Below are 19728 nucleotides of genomic sequence, written 5' to 3'. Positions count from 1 at the left end.
GATAGTAAGGAGTTTTTGCTTCATGCGAAGGTTGATAGGCAACCAGTAGAGATTTCTGAGGAGGGGAGTGACATTCTTCTTTCAAGAAGAGAACCTTCTGCTTATTCACAAATTCTTATTCTCCTGCTTAAACCCCCTGCTTTTTCACAAACACACATGTCTGCTGTATGTCTTTGAAAAAGTCAATTAACTTCTCTGGGCCTCAGTCGCCTCATCTGTAAAATGGCAATAAAGACTGTGAGCCCCATGTAGGACAAGGGACTGTGTCCAACCTCATTAACTTGTATCTACCCCAGTACATAGAACTGGCAAATAGTAAGTGATTGACTACCATAATAATAATAATTGTTATTATTAATTATTAAACTCTTACCCCTTTACCTGTAACTTTGACCCCTTTCCTTAGGGTGATTTTTCCTTGGCCATATCTGTTACTCCAACTTTTGCTTTTCTCCCCTCCTTTTCTCCTCCTACACTTTCCCAGCCTCCCTAGTTTGGTTGAGCTTTTAGACTAGTTCATTTTTAAATAAAGATGAATCCCTAGTTTGGTTGAGCTTTTAGAGTAGCTCATATTTAAACAAAGGTGAATTCTGGAGCCTAAAATTCTTCCAAGATCAAGTAGATTCAGAATCAGGCAGAAAGTTGTGCCTTGGACCAAAATTGAACATCTCTCCTCCTGTTGCTCATGAAGAGAACAGTGTTTGCAAGGTACTGTTAAGGTCATGGTTGAGAGGTAGACTGAGTCTATTCCCAGAATAGAGTTCTGGGAATCTGAAGAGCTGAGTCTTAGCCCTTCTGTGGACTTTGTTTCCTCATCTGTAAAATGGGGATGAAGATACTTGTCTCTCCCTAACTCCAGATTCATTGTTAGAATAGAATGAGACAGTGAGGGAGAAGTTACTGTTTTTTGACCTTTTTTGTCTAGATAACAAAAATTATTATTATTATAATAACAATATAACAATAGCAAGCGCTTAGTACAGTGCTCTGCACATAGTAAGCACTCAATAAATACAACTGAATGAATGAATGAACAATAGTATTTGTTAAGTGCTTACTTTGGGCCAAGCAATGTACTAAGTGCTGAGATTCATTCAAGATAGTCAGGTCCCACATTGGGTTCATAGTCTAATTAGGAGGGAGGACAAGTATTGAATCCCCATTTTGTAGATGACGTAACTGAGGCACAGAAAGGTAAAGTGACTTGTCCAAGATCACACAGCAGACAGGCTGAGGTGGGATTAGAATCCGGGGCCTCCGATTCCCAGGCCTGTGCTCTTACTACTAGGCAACACTGCTCCTCTAAACTGCTAATGTTAGCCTAGACCTCTGACATGGTACAAAAGCTTTCAAGTAGGACTTGAAGCTGCTAAAAGTTGCCGAGTGAGGTTGAAAAGATACAAAATCAGTTTTTTGGTCTACTAACTTCTGACCAGTTCTGACCTGTAACCTCTGTATTACTCCCAAACCCAATCCCATTTTCTTTCTCACCAAAGTCTCACCCTTTTTTTAACTCTTTTTTCCCATACTCTACTATTATTTTTATTCTTGTTCAAAAGAAAAAATTAGCACTGATGTAGCCAAGTTAAATGGAATTCTTTTGCATAATAAAAGGAGAGGTTTTCAGATAAGCAGAGAATTGCATCTGAAGCAGAAGAAACATAATCAGCATGAAGTGAAGAATTTGCTTGGAGTCAGATAGTACATTTGCTCTTTCTTCCATTCCCAGATCAAACTACTATTTTTGGCCAAAGACCATACAATTACTTTTGCTCCAATTGCCAAGGACTGCAACATTTGCTCTGGCAACCTGACAATGTGAGAAGAATTCAAGCAGCATTTTATTTATTTATTTTTTTAATGGAATTGGTTAAGCATCTACTACCTGCTAGGCAGTGTACTAAGCTCTGGGGTAGATACAAGCTAATCTGGTTGGACACAGTCCATGTCCCACATGGGGCTCACAGTTTTAATTCCCACTTCCCAGATGAGGTAACTGAGGCACAGAGAAATGAAGTGACTTGCCCAAAGTCACACAGCAGACAAGTGGAAGAGTAGAACCCAGGTCCTTTTGACTCCCAGGTTCATCCTCTATCCACTTGGCCATGCTGCTTTTCATTTGTTTTCTATTTCATCGCATTTGAACGATGAAGACAAATAAAACCTTTCAGATGCTGTGATTCACTTTTATGGACTCTTAACAGATTTAATTTGAGAAAGCATGCGATTATCTTCATCTGTTAGAGCTGTCTTGACTAAGAATAATCTTGCTACTGTAGAGTGAATCTGTTGCTCAGATTAAAATCAGTCACAGACCACATAATGTGTTTCTCACTGCTAAGAGATTGGAGCTACCATTTGTATAACAATGTTTATTATCATGTAAAGCTCCATACTTAATTCATCTCAAATCTCTTGATAATTACTGATACAACTGGGTTGTGTTTATTAAATGAGATAAGAGGTTTATTAGATTTCTAGTGTATGAACAGATATCATCATCATCACCACCCTAATAGTTTAGCTCCCAGCTCCCTAAGAAAGATTGCCTGCATATCAACACCCTGTTTCCATGGAGGAGTGCTGCCCCCAAATCCTCCTGCCAATTATGTCACCTCCCCTCCCTCCCTCTTTGAAAATAATAATGAAATTACCATCCTGATTCTAAAGAGATAATTGTGGCTCTAACTAGCTGTCTTCTGTTTGCCTTTAACAATCCATTCCAATCCCACCAGCTGTCTTCAGCATCAGTAAAAGAGCAGTTACCTTGTTCCCTCCATTTTCTTTTATTTTTTTCTATTTTTATGGTATTTGTTAAGCGCTTACTATGTGCCAAACACTGAACTAAGTGCAGGAGTAGCTACAAGTTAATCAGGTTGGACATAGTCCAGGTCCAACTTGGGGCCAACAATCTCAATCCCTGTTTTACAGATGAGGGAACTGAAGCACAGAGAAGTAGAGTGACTTGTCCAAGATTACACAGCAGACAAGTGGCAGAGCTGGGATTAGAACCCAGGTCCTTCGGATTCCCAGGTCTGTGCTGTCACACTGCTTCTCAAGTCTCCCCCTACCCCTGGTGACTCACTGACTGTAAGATTGTTGTAGGTAGGGAATATGTCTATTTCTTGTTATATTGTACTCTTCCAAGTACTTAGTACAGTGCTCTGCACATAGTAAAGGCTCAGGAAATACAATTCACTGACTGTGGCAATTATCCCAACAAAATTCCTTCTCCCTCTCCTGTTGGCATTTCCCTGCCCCAGTTCAGGCCCAGGGAAGGGGAGAAAAATGAACAGAGGCCTGGAAGACCCATTTGCATCCCTCTTGGCAAGTGCCACGACAGCTGGCCCTGTCATTTCTGTCCCCTGAAATTCAGAAAAATGTAAATGAATTGATTTGGGGCAGAGGATTAACCAGGCTAGACAGTTGTCCAGGATGATTCTGACATCATCAGAATCCAGGATAGCCGTACATATCCTTCCTGAGTCCCGATCAACAGGCCCTACTTTGATCCAATTTTATCTCTCTGGTGACTAGAAGTAAAATATGTCAGCAGGAAGATAAGGAATGATAGACTGCTTGCATTTCACACCAACAAATTCTCAGCTCCTTTGGTGCTACAAAAGGTAACCAAACTTATTGTGGTACCTGTTGGTTTTTTTTTCAAAAAATCTATCTGTTCCAAGCATGAATTTACTTTTTTCAAAAATGTATCTGTTCCAGGCATTTGTTTACTTGTGGTGAAGGAAATTATTTTGGGAAAACTTTCAAAACCCCAATTCATTATGAATTAGGATGAAATGGAAAGTGGATCATGCTCAAAACCAAACTGTTTAAGATGTTTAGGGCAATAAGATGTTTAGAGCATTTAGTCAAATATTATTTTGGTTCATTCAGACCACACCTGTCATCATTTTGCTGAAATCTGGAGAAACATTTCAGAGTGATATGCTTCGACTTGTGGTTTAATGTCAACTGTTTTGGGGTTCTCTTGCCAGAGTGGCCGATTCACAGGCCACATGTGGCACTGTTTCACTTGCTGTGCAGTTTGAGCATATGTGCTTTCTCATTTCTTGATTGGCATATTTGGTTCTCCTTTGCTGGGTAGCAGCGGCATGGGTAAGATTCAAAGGCAGATGATCGAATGATAATAATAATATTAATAATAATAATAATTATGGATCTGTTAAGCACTTACTATGTGCCAGGCACTGTTCTAAGCACTGGGGTAGATACAAGGTAATTAATAATAATTTTGGTATTTGTTAATCACTTACTATCTGCCAAGCACTGTTCTAAGCTCTGGGTAGATACAAGGTAATCAGGTTGTCCCACATGGGGCTCACAGTCTTAATCCCCATTTTCCAAATGAAGTAACTGAGGCACAGAGAAGTGAAGTGACTTGCCCAAAGTCACACAGCTGATAAGCGGCAGAGCTGGGATTAGAACCCACAGCCTCCGACTCCCAAGCCCGTGGTCTTTCCATTGAGCCACACTGCTTCCCTTAGGGTTGGACCAAGCCCCTGTCCCACATAGGGCTCACAGTCTTAATCCCCATTTTACAGATGAGGGAATTGAGGCCCAGAGAAGTGAAGTGACTTGCCCAAGGTCACCCAGCAGACAAGTGTCAGAGCCAGGATTAGAAGCCCTGACCTCTAACTCCCAGGCCTATGCTCTATCCACTGGCCATGCTGTTCAAAACATTGATCAAAGACAATAGCAGAGACTCAAGTTTCTATGTGTGGCAGTGGCAAACCACTTCCGAATCTTTACCAAGAAAACTGTATGGATATACATACCAGAACGACTTTATGACAGAAGATGGGGTGTTCTGAAGAGGATGCATCCATGGAATTGCTATGGGTTGGAAACAACTCGGTAGCATTTGAAGAAGAAGAAGAATCAACAGGGTACACTGGTCAGCGGGTCCACCCTTTTTGGAAGTGCTACTGCCCCCTCATATGGACCTGGGCCAGAGAAGAGTGTGGGGGCTTCTGTCCCCACATAACCCCTTCCTCAGCTCTTGCTCTCAGAAGTGTCTATTTTCTTTTTGAACAGTATTTGTTAAGTGCTTACTTTGTGCCAGGCATTGTTCTGAGCCCTGGGGTAGATTCACGCTAATTAGTCCATGTCCCTCATGGTGCTCACAGTCGTAAACCCCAGTTTTACATGTGAGGTAGCTGAGGCACAGAGAAATCAAGTGACTTATCCAAGGTCACCAAACAGGAAATTGGCAGAGCCGGATTAAGGTTTGCTGACTCCCAGGTCTATGCTTTTTCCACAGAAAGGGTCCGTTTAGCTCAGGCTCCAGTATGGATATAAGGGGAGCAGTGAGACCATGTTCCTGTAGTGGGGAGGGAGAGGCAGCATCGCCCACTCTCCCTGCCCTTGTCCACTTACTTAACCATTGCACTCTAAATCCGCAGCAGGAACACCACCGGCAGGGACGAGAGAGGGAGAGTGGTGCTTCAGAGAGCAGCGTGGCCTAGTGGTTAAAATGCAGGTTCTAATCCTGGCTCTGCTGTGTGACCCTGGACAAGTCACTTCACTTACCTGGGCCTCAGTTACCTCATTCTGGGTTCTACTCCTAGCTCTGCTGTATAACCTTGAACAAGTCACTTCACATATCTGGGCCTCAGTTACCTCATCTGTAAAATGGCGATTAAGACTGTGAGTCCCATGTAGGACAGAGACTGTGTCCAACCTGCTTAATTTATATCTACCCCACCACTTAGTACAGTGCATGGCACATAGTAAGCGCTTAACAAAAGCCATTCAACAGAAGTGAGTTATTTGAATGAGTTCCCAGTCTTCAAGTCCCGGGACAGAGATCTCGAAAGGTGACTCAGTCTCAAAGGTCTCCAGAGACAGAAATTCTACAGTTCCCTGTGTGTTCTAGAATCCTATCTCCCCAACAGTCATGCTATCAATCAATCAATGGTATTTATTGAGTGCTTGCTATGTGCAGAGCACTGAATTAAGCACTTGGGAGAGTACAATGCAACACAGTTAGTGAACAAGTTCCCTCCACCACTGGCTTGCTATGTGACCTTGGGCAAGTCACTTAAGTTTTCTGTGCCTCAGTTCGTTCATCTGTGAAATGGGGTTGAAGACTGTGAGCCCCATGTGGGACAGGGACTGTGTCCAATGTGATTACTTTGTATCATCATCATCATCATCAATTGTATTTATTGAGCACTTACTATGTGCAGAGCACTGTACTAAGCGCTTGGGAAGTACAAATTGGCAACATATAGAGACAGTCCCTACCCAACAGTGGGCTCACAGTCTAAAAGGGGAAGACAGAGAACAAAACCAAACATACTAACAAAATAAAATAAATAGAATAGATATGTACAAGTAAAATAAATAAATAGAGTAATAAATATGTACAAACATATATACATATATACAGGTGCTGTGGGGAAGGGAAGGAGGTAAGAAGGGGGGATGGAGGGGGGCGAGGGGGAGAGGAAGGAAGGGGCTCAGTCTGGGAAGGCCTCCTGGAGGAGGTGAGCTCTCAATAGGGCCTTGAAGGGAGGAAGAGAGCTAGCTTGGTGGATGGGCAGAGGGAGGGCATTCCAGGCCCGGGGGATGACGTGGGCCGGGGGTCGATGGCGGGACAGGCGAGAACGAGAACGAGGTACAGTGAGGAGATTAGCGGCGAAGAAGCAGAGGGTGCGGGCTGGGCTGTAGAAGGAGAGAAGGGAGGTGAGGTAGGAGGGGGCGAGGTGATGGAGAACCTTGAAGCCCAGGGTGAAGAGTTTCTGCCTGATGCGCAGATTGATTGGTAGCCACTGGAGATTTCTGAGGAGGGGAGTGATATGCCCAGAGCGTTTCTTTGTATCTACCTTAGTGCTTTAGAACACTGCTTGGCACATAGTAAGTGCTTAACAAATGCCATCATCATCATCATGATATATTCACCTGAAAACTTTTCTGATTCAATTTTAACCCAAGGCCTCCTGTTCAGTCATTGGTGGACATTGAGGACAATAATTGCACCCTCCTCACAAGGCAGTTATTGAGTTACACTTTGGCCCTCTGTTTTCTGAATTAAAAAATGCTAATCCTTTTTTTCTTTCCCCATAATTTTTTTCTTCTGTTTTTGTCATTCGTTTTTCTCCTCTCTGACCTCTCCAAATTCTCAGTATCGTTTTATAATCTAGTAAGGAAACTGGAGTTCTCTAAATGAGAACATGAGAAAATAAACGAGAGCCCAAACAGCCTAATGTAGTCCTTGAGTTCTCTTGTTGGTTTGGGAGTCAGAGGTCATGGGTTCTAATCCTGTATCTGCCACTTGACAGCTGTGTGACTTTGGGCAAGTCACTTAGCTTCTCTGTGCCTCAGTTACCTCATCTATTAAATAGGGATTAAGACTGTGAGCCCTACATGGGGCAACCTGCTTACCTTGAATCTACCCCAGTGCTTTGAACAGTGCTTGGCACAAAGAGCTTAACAAGTACCATAATTATTCATTATTGTTATCATTGTTATTCTTCTTCTTATTCTCCCTGCAGATGATAACGAAGGTTACCTAGAGGAACCATTTACCATGTAATGGTGGCACCTCTTGACGTTCAGCCACATCATTATAGATGCACCATCAAACACAACTAACCTTTCATGTTAACAAGTGTGTGACTGGTGTGAACTATTGAAAGGATTAATTCCTGACTCTGGCATGTGATACTCCTATGAATACATCCCGGCCCAGTGTTGGCAGGTTAAAAATAATGAGAAGCAGCGTGGCTTAGCGGAAGGAGCACAGGCTTGGGAGTCAGAGGTCATGGGTTCTAATCCCAGCTCCACCATTTGTCAACTGTGTGACTTTGGGCAAGTCACTTGACTTTTCTGTGCCTCAGTTACCTCATCTGTAAAATGGGGATTAAGACTGAGCCCCTCGTGGGACAACCTGATAACCTTGTATCTCCCCCAGTGCTTAGCACGTAGTAAGGGTTTAACAAATACCATTAAAAAAATTGACACTATGCAATCGACTTATTCAGCTCTACTCGTGCTGAGATGGCTTCTTCTATTCTATATTTGTGTCATTTGATTTTAGACTTGTAGTATACTAGCATTTAATGTCTCCTCCTCTAGACTGAAAGTTCTCTGTGGGCAAGGAATGTGGTCTGTGTATTGTTATATTGTACTCTCCCAAGTGCTTAGTACAGTGCTTTGCATATAATAAGCACCCAGTAAATACATGGAATGAATGAATGCCCTTATCCCTACTGTATTTCATCCATATCTGAAGAGCCGTTTTTCCACTTTGCTTAGATTAATTTGCTTAGATTGGCCTAGATTAATTGAGAAGCAGCATGAACTACTGGAGAGAGTACGGACCTAAATTGTAATCTCATCTCTTCCATTTGGCTGCTTTGTGACCCTGGGCAAGTCACTTCACTTCTCAGTGCCTCAGTTACCTTATCTGAAAAATAGGATTTGGATGGTGAGCCCCATGTCGTATAAGACTGTGCCAAACCTGATCACCTTTTATCTACCCCAGCGTTTAGTACATGGTTTAGCATGGAGCAAGCACCGTAGCAAATGTCATAACAACAATAATAATAATTGTTAAATCTGAATGTGTTCCTGCCTTCCTTGAACAACTAAAAACGTGATAAGCCAGTTCTCAGCTCCTTTGTCAGGCCGGTCGTGACTGCTCTGAATTGTCCTTGGATATAGAAAAGCACTGTGGCCTACTGGACAGAGCACAGGACCAGAGTCAGAGGGACCTGGGTTCTAATCCTGCTCTGCCACTCGTCTGCTTTGTGATCTTGGGCAAGTCACTTCGCTTGTCTGTGCCTCAGTTGCCTCACCTGTAAAACGGAGATAAAAAATGTGAGCCTCACGTGGGACAGGAACTGTGTCCAGCCTGATCAGCTTGTATCTACCTCCACCGCTTAGTAGGGTGCCTAGCACATAGAAAGTGCTTAACAAATACCACAGTTATTGTTATTATTATTATTATATACCCCTCGGGTTTCTGTAGAGTCATTGTCAGGGGCCGGCTGTGAGTCAGCTGTGATTCCGCTAAGTGGCAAAATGGTCAGATCTATACTGTATAAAATTCTCAATGAGTCTGTGATTGGGGACAGAATCAAAAGCTTTATTGAGGCCCATGGAGATTACAGCTATTGATTCTGTACCGGTGTGAAATTCAATAGGAACTGGCATAATTTTAGTCTCACTGAGGTGTGATGGGTGTTTATTCTCCTTTGGGACTCCAAATTGCCTGTGTGGCACTATCTTAGAGCCAGCTATCGGTGTTCACATAATTGGTCTGTAATCACTAGAAGCATTTCCACTTTAAAAAAAAAAAGACGAGCACAGAGTTTACCATTGTTTATTTTTTTAGTGACTACTTTTCTTTTCCATGAATTCTCATAAATAAATCAGTGATTCTAACCATCTGTAAACCATCTGATAATCCCTTAAATCTTTTTGGATTCTTGTGGTTTTATAAATATCCAGATTCTTGAGTCTTTGTGTTAAACCTATAACTGTTTCATACCTAATTTCAGTACCACTTTCCAACATTTCACTGCTAATGGGGCAGGTCCTGAATAACCCTTTCTGTTTGATCTTTTTCATATTTAGGCAATGAAAAAGTCTAAAACCTTACACTGCATTCTTTTCTCAGCTGTCCAACCTGATTACCATTTATCGTCTCCAGCATTTAGAATAGTGCTTAGCATGTAGTGAGCACTTTACAAATATTACAATAGCAACAATATTAGTGCTATGAGGATGGTGGGTGGAGTGGGTAGCTAAGGGCTGAGAGGGTGAGGGCTCAAGAGCACAGGTGAAAGAATAAAAAAGAAAATAGGGTGGGGAAAGGGGAGATTAGTCAGGGAAGGCTCACAGTCTAAATCAGAGGGAGGGAGATTTAATCTCCATTTTACATATGAGGTAACTGAGACACAGAGGAGCTAAGTGACATGTCCAAGGCATGTCCAAGGTCACACAGCAGAGAAACGGCAGAGCCAGGATTAGAACCCAAGTCCTCTGAGTCCAAGGCCCATGCCCTTTCCAACAGATCTTGCTGCTCCTTTATTCAGGTTCTTCCCCTACCTATAATTTATTTTAGTGCCCGTTTCCCCTGCTTAGTACAGTCAGTGCTTAATACATTGCCTGTCACACAGTTAGCACTTAATAAACACCATTATTATTATTAATTGTTAGATTGTAAGCTCCTTGAGAGCAGGGAAAATTTATATTTACTCTTTTGCGTTCTCCCATGTCCAGTACAGTGCTATGCACAGAGTAATGAATAAGTAATGAATAATTAATTATTTACAGTATTTCTCATTTATTCAAATAATTTATTCACATTAATGTTAGTTCCCCCCTCTAGACTGTAAGCTCACTGTGGGCAGGGGCCGTGTCTGCTAATCCTTTTGTATTTTACTCTGCCAAGCTCCTAGTACAGTGCTCTGCACATAGTAAGCGCTCAGTAATAGGACTGATTGAATGATCAATAAATACCATTAATTGATGGATTGATTGACATCTGGTCCTGAGCCTGCAGAACTGCTTTTGTGAGAATAATTCAATTGTCTCTTGTGTTTCCTTCCTCTGAACTAAGCTCTGGGTTAGTTACAAAATTATCAGATTGGACACAGCCCCTGACCCATGTTCAGCTCGCGGTCTACGTAGGAGGGAGAACCGGTATTGGATCCCCATTTTACAGATGAGGAAACTGAGACACAGAGAGCTTAAGTGACTTGCCCAAGTTCACACAGCAGGCCAATGGCAGAGCTGGGATTAGAACCCAAGTCCTCTGATTCCCAGGCCCATACTTGTTCTACTAGGTCACACTGCTTCCATCCACCTTAGCTAGTAGTGTGTTGTCTCGTCTTGTCTTGTCTTGTCTTACGCTGTCGAGTCGTCTCCAACCTATAATAATAATGATGGAATTTATTAAGCTATAACAATACCTTGGACACATCTCTCTCAGAACACCCCACCTCCATCTTCAATCGTTCTGGTAGTGTATCCATAGAATTTTCTTGCTAAAAATATGAAAGTGGTTTACCTTTGCCTCCTTCCTCACTGTAAACTCGAGTCTCCACCCTCGACTCTCTCCCTTGCCACTGCTACCCAGTCAAGGGGAGTCTTAACTTGTAGCCAATTGCCTGCCACTCGTTAGCCCCTGCCCAAGCTAGGAATGGAATGGATATGCCTCTGCTTGACTCTCCCTCTCGTAGTCGAGGCTGGTAGAGTACTGGAAACTCTCCAGCTGTGACCCTGAAAGGGAAATATTGTGTTAATCTCCTTGAAGCATTTTTTTTCCCAAATTTCATTTTGTTTATCATGTTGGCTTATCTTCCTACACCAATGGTTATCATGGGTACTATTTCATAGGTTTTTACCTACCTTGACTATTCCCTTCCTGTTAGGATCAAATACAAATGGGTGCCCACCTTATTGTTTTTTCATGCAGTAGGATATGGTTTACTTTTTCTGCTGGTTTTTTTTTTTTTGTGATAGAAAAATGGTACAATCTCCAGTAGAAACCAGTCCAAGGCTGGCATGTCTTCACTATCAAGAAACATTTCCTTGTCTTTAGCCCAAATCAACTATTCAGTGAAGTCCATTTCTTCTTGTTTTACCCAATCCCAGCCCCACCACTTTTCTACTGTGTGACCCTGGGCAAGTCACTTCACTCTCTGTGCCTCAGTTACCTCATCTGTAAAATGGAGATCGATACCATGAGTACCATGTGGGACAGCAAATCCAACGTGATTTGCTTGTATTCATCCCAGTGCTTTGTATAGTGCCTGGCATGTAGTAAGCCCTTAACAAATGGCATTGTTATTACTATTATTACTAAGAACATGTGAGCACCATCTTCTCAGACTTAGACTGAGAGCCCCATCTGGGACAGGGACTGTATCCAACCTGATTACCTTGTACCTTCCCCAGTGCTTAGTAAAGCACTTGATTCATAGAAAGTATGAAGCAAATACCACCATTATTATCTTCTGGGTATGAAAGCCATTTTGATGATGTAAACTGAGGAAACAGGGAGAGTCAAGGATAAACAGACAGTTTTGCTTTCCGTGAATTAAAGCACCACCATAAATTCAGAAAGACAGCACTTGTTATCATTTAAAACTTTTTAATTAGTTTTGATAATGAAGTATTCATCATGTGAACTAAATTTGTCTTCGTGTAGGGTAAGATAAAACTCACATGCCTTCAAATGGCTCCAACCTGTCTTTTCGCAAGCTATAAGTAGCCATGATTATCTTACCGTTCTTTAATGACAATGCCAACAGAACAGAAAAGAGATGATCTTCCCTTTATTTGCACTTTATTTGGTTCATATGAATGCTCCCAGGAACCCTGGCTTCCTCTCCAAAACACTCACAGCCAGAATTAATCATAGTGAAACACATTTAATTTATTTCCCAATGTGTATTCACACATGGCTTTTCTTTTTCCCCTTCATTCTTTAAACCTGGATACCACAAACTGATGAATACAAAAAATACTAATAGTCGTTCTGGTATTTATTAAGTGCTTACAATGTGTACACTCTGAACTAAAGACTGGGGCAAGTACAATCAGTTCAGACATAGTCCCTGACCCATGTGGAACTCAGAGTCTGAGTATAAGGGAGAACAACTCTGGAATCCCCATTTTACCGATGAGAAAACTGAGGCCCAGAGAAGTTAAGTGACTTACTCAAGGTCACGCAGCAGGCAAGTGTTAGAATATGGATTAGAACACGGGTCTCCTGACTCTTTCCACTAAGCCACGCTGATTTCTCACCAAGACCTGGACCTGAATATATGAACAAAAATGAATAATAAAACAGACATTGGTAATGATGTTCACATATATGCATCATCATCATCATTTATTGAACACCTACATGGTTAGATCACTTTATTTGGGCTTTAAGAACATCTAATAAAGTACAGGATATAGTTCCTGATCTTTGAGTAACTCAGTACATGAAAGGGGAGAGACGTGGAGAATAATTATTTTTGGTAGTTGAAGAACCCTGTGTAATATTTGGCTCTGGCAACATCTGTTGAGCACTGAGCCATGAGCCGCTCATAACTCCACTCATCTAGCCACACTGTTTCTTCATTTATAGTTGTCCTTTTCTTTTCTATTGATTTAGTGTTTTTCTAATTTTATTTTTCTTTCTGTGTCTGTCACTCCTTACCTCTCCCATCCCTTAGTCACTGTAAGGTCAGGGAATGGGTCCAATTTTCTCCTGAATGTTTTTCCTGGCATCTAGTACAGTGGTCTGCCAACGGTACTTAATAAATGCCATTAGCTATGACTAATGGCGAAATTGGGTTGTGGTAGCCATTAGCCATGGTGGTAGCCAGTGGCACCGCACTGTGATAAGGAGTTTCAGTTCGATGCAGAGGTGGAAGGGCTATCAGTGGAGGTTCTTGAGGAGTGGGGAAACATGGATTGAATGGTTTTGTAGAAAAATGATCAGGGCAGCAGAATGAAGTATGGATTGGAGTAGGCAGAGACGGGAGGCAGGGAGGTCAGCAAGGAGGCTGATACAGTAATCAAGGCGGGATAAGATAAATGCTTGGATGAACATGGAGGAAGTTTGGATGGAGAAAAAAGGGCAGATTGTAGTGATGTTGTGAAGGTTGAATTGCCAGGATTTGTTGACAGAGCAATCAATCAATTGTATTTATTGAGCGCTTATTGTGTTCAGAGCACTATACTAAATGCTTGGGAAAGTACAGTATGAAAGTACAGTATCATTCATTCAATCATATTTATTGAGCACTTACTGTGTGCAGAGCACTGTGCTAAGCACTTGGAAAGTACAATTTGGCAACAGATAGAGACAGTCCCTACCCAACAATGGGCTCACAGTCTAGAAGAGGGTGGCAGACAACAAAACAAAACAAGTAGACAGGGGTCAGTACCATCAGAATAGATAAATAGAATTATAGATATATATACATCATTAACAAAATAAATAGAATAATAAATATGTACAAATATACACAAGTGCTGTGGGACAGAGAAGGGGGTAGAGCAGAGGGAGGGAGTTGGGGTGATGGGGAGGGGAAGAAGAGCAGAGGAAAAGGGGGCTCGATCCGGGGAGGCCTTCTGGAGGAAGTGAGCTCTCAGTAGGGTTTTGAAGAGGGGAAGAGAACTAGTTTGGTAGATGTGAGGAGGGAGGGCATTCCAGGCCAGAGGTAGGACATGGGCCAGAGGTCGATGGCGAGACAGGTGCAAGCGCTTAGTACAGTGCTCTGCACACAGTAAGCGCTCAATAAATACGATTGATGATGATGAGATAGGTGAGAACGAGGCAAATTGAGGAGATTAGCAACAGAGGAGCTGAGTGTGCAGGCTGGGCTGTGGAAGGAGAGAAGGGAGGTGAGGTAGGCGGGGGCAAGGTGATGGAGAGTTGTATTAAGCACTTGGGAGAATACAATAAAATAATGTTGGTATTTGTTAAGAGTTCACTGTGTGCCAATAATAATAATAATAATAATAATAATAATAATAATAGCATTTATTAAGCACTTACTACGTGCATAGCACTGTTCTAAGCACTGGGGAGGTTACAAGGCAATCAGTTTGTCCCATGTGGGGCTCACAGTTTTCATCCCCATTATGCCAAGCACTGTTCTAAATGCGGGAATAGATACAAGGTAATCAAACTGTCCCACGTGGGTCCCACAGTCTTCATCCCCATTTTACAGATGAGGTAACTGAGGCACAGAGAAGTTGAGTGAATTGCCCAAGGTCGCACAGCTGAGAAGCGGCAGAGCTGGGATTAGAACCCATGACCTTCTGAGTCCCAGGCCTGTGCTCTCTCCACTCCAATTATCTCCTTGCTCTGCTCCTATCTGGCTTTCACCCCCTTCACTCTACCTAAAATCTCAAAGGTCACCAATGATCTCCTTGCCAAATTCAGTGACCTCTACTCCATGCTAATCCTCCTTGACCTACTTACATGCCACCAACACCTCAAACTACGCACGTCCAAAACCGAACTCCTATCCTCCCCCTGAATTTCCCATCACAATAGACAACATCCTCTTGGTCTGACAAGTCCATAAATTTGGCCTTTTCCTTGATTCATTTCTTTTTTTCAACCCACATATTCAGTCTGTTACCAAATCCTGTCAGTTGAACCTTCACAGCATCGCTAAAATCCTCCCTTTCCTCCCCATCCAATCTTCTACCATGTTAAATCCAAGCATTTATCCTGTCTCACGTCGATTACTGCATTAGCCTCCTTGCTGACCTCCCTGCCTACTGTCTCTCCCCTTTTCAGTCCATACTTCACTCGGCTGCCCAGATGTTTATTCTACAAACCCTTTCAATCCATGTCTCCCCATTCCTCAAAAACCCCCAGTGGTTGTCCATCCTCCTTCGTGTCAAACAGAAACTCCATACCATCAACTTCAAAGCATTAAGCCACCTTGTCCCCTCCTCCCTCACCTCACTACTCTCCTAATACAACCCAGCCTGCACACTTTGCTCCTCTAATTCCAACCTACTCACTGTACCTCGATCACATCTATCTCGCTGCCAACCCCTTGCCCATGTCCTGTCTCTGGCCTCCAACTCCCCCCCTTCATATGTGGCAGACTATCACTCTCCCCACCTTCAAAGCCTTATTTAAAGCACATCTAGCCAATTTGAGATGTTGTGGTAACTGCCAACTAACATAGCTTGCTTTCTTTCTTTGAACAGGAGCCTTCCTGCTGGGAAGATGTCCTGACTCCAAATAGGATCAAAGGTGTTTGCCAGTCTCCAGGGTGCAGTGGAACTGTGGCGGTAGGTGCCTACATAAGATCTAAGCTTGTTGAATGGAATGCAAATGCCCCTTGATTTTTGTTTTAGGACTCTGTAGAAGCACAGCGGTCTAGGGCTTGCAGTAATCCCTTCTTATTCAACTCTTCCCTCTGAGCTCCTTGTTTTAGGCCTGTTTGATTGTCCCCCGACCACTTTGTTTATGTGAACAAGAGTAACGCCAACGCCAGTGTCAAGAATCGCTAAGAGAGGGAGAATACCAAGAAATGGAACGCAGTGGGCCTCTAGGCCTGGACTCCATTTTATCTGGCTAAGCCACCATTTACTTGAAGAGGGCACTTCACATTTCCTCCTCTCCCCATTGTTCTGTCCTGTCTAGGTATCCGGCTATCCATGTATTAGGAAGTTTGGCTTGTCAAAGACTTGAGACAAGGTGAAGACAGGTCAGGGTTCCTAATGTGCTTATCAGTAATGTTTGCCAACCAGGTCCCCATAATGGAGAATAACAGGCAGGGCATAATAATTACCCGATGTAGAATTTACTATTATCTATCTTAAGGTATATACAATGTACTTTTTGTCCTTCCATCGTGTGGGAAGCTAGGATGCTGTACCAACTGTGTACAAAGAAACTCTGTATTGCTTCAAGTTGAGCTGGCCTTGACTAGCAGGGGAAACTCTCCCCTACAACTACCATTCCCTGCTAGTGCTATTAGAAATTAAATTTGTCTCTGACATATCCTTTGGAATAGAATACAGAGTCTGTGAAGTTTTCTTCCAGAACTCCAAAGGGCATAGTTCACTTTTAGGTCTTTGTGCTGATATGTGGAGGACACCTAAGTTCTTTCTAGGGAAAAGGAATCTTTATTAATGCATGATTAGACATTTTGTATATGGATCATCAAGGTATTTTATATTTATACTGTCCTTTTGAAAATTGATTTTTTAAAAACGTCCATGGCACTCCTACCCAGAACTGTGAATCGGAAGCAGCATGGCCTAGTGAAAGGAACACGGCCCTGGGAGTCAGAGGGCATGGGTTCTAATCCTGGCTCTACCAATCATTTGCTGTGCAACCTTGAGAAAGTCACTTCACTTCTCTGTGCCTCAGTTTTCTCAACTGTAAAATAAGGATTCAGTAGCTGTTGCCCCTCCGAGTTAGAACATGATATTTATGTAGCACAGGGACTGTGTTCAACCTGGTGAACTTATATCTACCCCAGCACTTAGAACAGGGCTTGACACATAGTAGACACTTAAGAAATACAATAGTAATATTGATAATAGTAATGATACTTGTGGTAACAGCATTTTGTAAATGTGAAAGCTGTCCTGGATAATGGTCAAGTTCTTTGACATGAGACAACCTAACTACCTTCTATCTACCCCAGCGCTTAGAACAGTGCTTGGCACATAGTAAGCACTTAACACATACCATAATTATTATTATTGGCCCAGCTCTACAACAAGGTATTCTCTGCTTTCAAGGCAAATGGAGAAGCAGCTTGGCATGGGTATGGGAGTCAGGAGACCTGAGTTCTAATCCCAACTGTGTTATTTGCCCACTCTGTGACCTTGGGCTTGTCATTTAACTTCTCTGTGCCTTAATTCTCTCATCTGTAAAATGGAAATTCAGTACCTGCTCACCCTCCCTCTTATATCGTAAGCCCCAAGTCGAGCAGGGAAAGTGTCTGATCTGATTCCTTTTTATTTTCCCCAGTGTTTAGAACAATGCTTGGCACACATTAAGTGCTTAAGTATTACCTTGCATCATGGATGAGGGAGAGCTAGTTTTCATGGACTATCTGATATAAATCAATGAACAGTATTTATTCAGCGCCACATTAGGTGCTTGGAAGAGTACAGTACAGCAGAATTGATAGACTCCACCTGCCCAAATGGAGTTTACAGTCTAAAGGGAAGATAGACATTAACATGTAGTATCGTTGCACTGTCTTAATTTTAGAGAAGCAGCGTGGTTCAGTGGAAAGAGCCCGGGCTTCGGAGTCAGAGATCAAGCGTTCAAATCCCGGCTCTGCCAATTGTCAGCTGTGTGACTTTGGGGAAGTCACTTAACTTCTGTGTGCCTCAGTTACCTCATCTGTAAAATGGGGATTAAGACTGTGAGCCCCCCGTGAGACAACCTGATCACTTTTTAACCTCCCCAGTGCTTAGAACAGTACTTTGCACATAGTAAGCACTCAATAAATGCTATTATTATTATTATTATTAAATCATTATAGGTAGGTACATCAGTGCTGTGGGGCTGAGGGTGGGGCAAATGCCAAATGTCCAAAGTGCCCAAATCCAAATGCATAGATGCAGAAGAGAGAGGGAAGCAGTATAGCATAGTGGATAGAGCACGGGTTTGGGAGTCAGGAAGACCTGGGTTCTAATCTGGACTCTGCCTGTCTGCTGTGTGACACTTAACTTCTCTGTGCCACAGTTACCTCATCTGTAAAAAATGGGTATTTAGAGTATGAGCCCCATGTGGACTGGGACTATGTCCAACCTAATTAACATATCTATCTCAGCACTTAGAACAGTGCTTGGCACAGAGTAAGCACTTAACAAGTACTATGATTATTATTATTATTATTATCATTAGGGAACCGGGGAAAAGAGGACTTAATCGGGGAAGGCCTCCTGGAGGAGGTGACCATATTAAAGCAGTGAAAGAGAGGTGAGTGGTAAGGTCTGGCATATATGAAGGCAGGAGCAGGCTTAAAGGAGGAGGAGAGAATTGTTGTTGTTGTCTTATGCTGTCGAGTAGTGTCCGACCCATAGCGACGCTATGGACACATCCCTCCCAGAAATGCCCCACTTCCATCTGTAACCATTCTGGTAGCATATCCATGGAACATTCTTGGTAAAAATACTGAAGTGGTTTACCATTGCTGCCTTCTGTGCGGTAAACAAGTCTCTGCCCTTGATTCTCTCCCGTGCCACTGCTGCCCAGCAAAGGGGAGTTTTGACTTGTAGCCGATTGCCTTCCACTCACTAGCCAGTGCCCAAGCTGGGAATGGAATGGGTATGCCTCTGCTTGACTCTCCCTCCTGTAGTCGTGCCTGGTAGATTACTGGAAACTCTCCTGATATGACCCTGAGATGGCGAGGAGGGAATTGCAGAGTTAAAAATGATAAAGTATTTGCTGCCGACACTAGGGTTTCCTGTTGAAAACATGGACAAGCCTCAATATAGTAACAGAATAAATGATGATGTTCTTAGAGAGCTGTTGGGTGCTTTTTTGGTTCTTTTGACATTCATGCATTTACTTCTATCATAATGGGCCGCCTAATTGTGCTTAGTGATAATGGAGAGAGACAATGCCAATACAAATGTCATTCAGTTCTCAAACTGTCCCAGCCAGCTGGCAGTTCATATCCTTACAACGTTACAACTTCTGTTATTGGCATCCAGCTCATTTGGGCTGGAGTTATTAGAAAGGAGTTGCCACTCAGGCCTGCTGGAATGTGGCAGGAGTATTGTGATAACGGCATCACTGCAGTGAGATTTGTGATTTGTGGTCTGATATAAAGTATTTGTAAAAATATAGATATCATTCTAGGCTGAGGCAGATGAGGTAACTGTGGCACAGAGAAGTTAAGTGATTCACCCAAGGTCACAGAGCGGACATGTGACAGAGCTGGGTTTAGAACTGAGGTACTCTGACTCTCAGGCTCATGCTATTTCCATTAGCCCACTCTGCCTCTCAATGACTATAAATTCTTGTGTCCACATTTTACAGAATTAGTCTCCTGTTAAACATTGAGGGCTAGTGGTCTGTGTAAGATTTTTTTTGTGACATTGGGAATCTTTTGGAAATTTATAGTCCCCCCCTCCCCTCCGTGCCCTCTCCATCTCTCCAGCTATTATCTCAGGCTGTCTGCAGCCCTCACCCAATCCATCAGAGGGATTTCTCGAGCACTTACTGTGTACAGAGCACTGTAGTAAGCC

The 19728-nt window shown here is 42.7% G+C and overlaps 1 protein-coding gene across 1 annotated transcript in view; it reads left to right on the top strand.

Annotated features, from left to right (window-relative positions):
• PRKN (parkin RBR E3 ubiquitin protein ligase) overlaps window positions 1-19728 on the top strand; it is an 857446-nt gene that overhangs the window by 615676 nt on the left and 222042 nt on the right. Inside the window, exon 5 of the mRNA XM_038762216.1 lies at window positions 15712-15795. Coding sequence (XP_038618144.1) covers window positions 15712-15795 — 84 coding nt within the window. The remainder of the gene's footprint in view (window positions 1-15711; window positions 15796-19728) is intronic.

Source organism: Tachyglossus aculeatus, chromosome 2 (assembly GCF_015852505.1).
Source record: "Tachyglossus aculeatus isolate mTacAcu1 chromosome 2, mTacAcu1.pri, whole genome shotgun sequence".
Classification (NCBI taxonomy): domain Eukaryota; kingdom Metazoa; phylum Chordata; class Mammalia; order Monotremata; family Tachyglossidae; genus Tachyglossus; species Tachyglossus aculeatus.
This window is presented reverse-complemented; position numbering and strand designations above follow the sequence as displayed.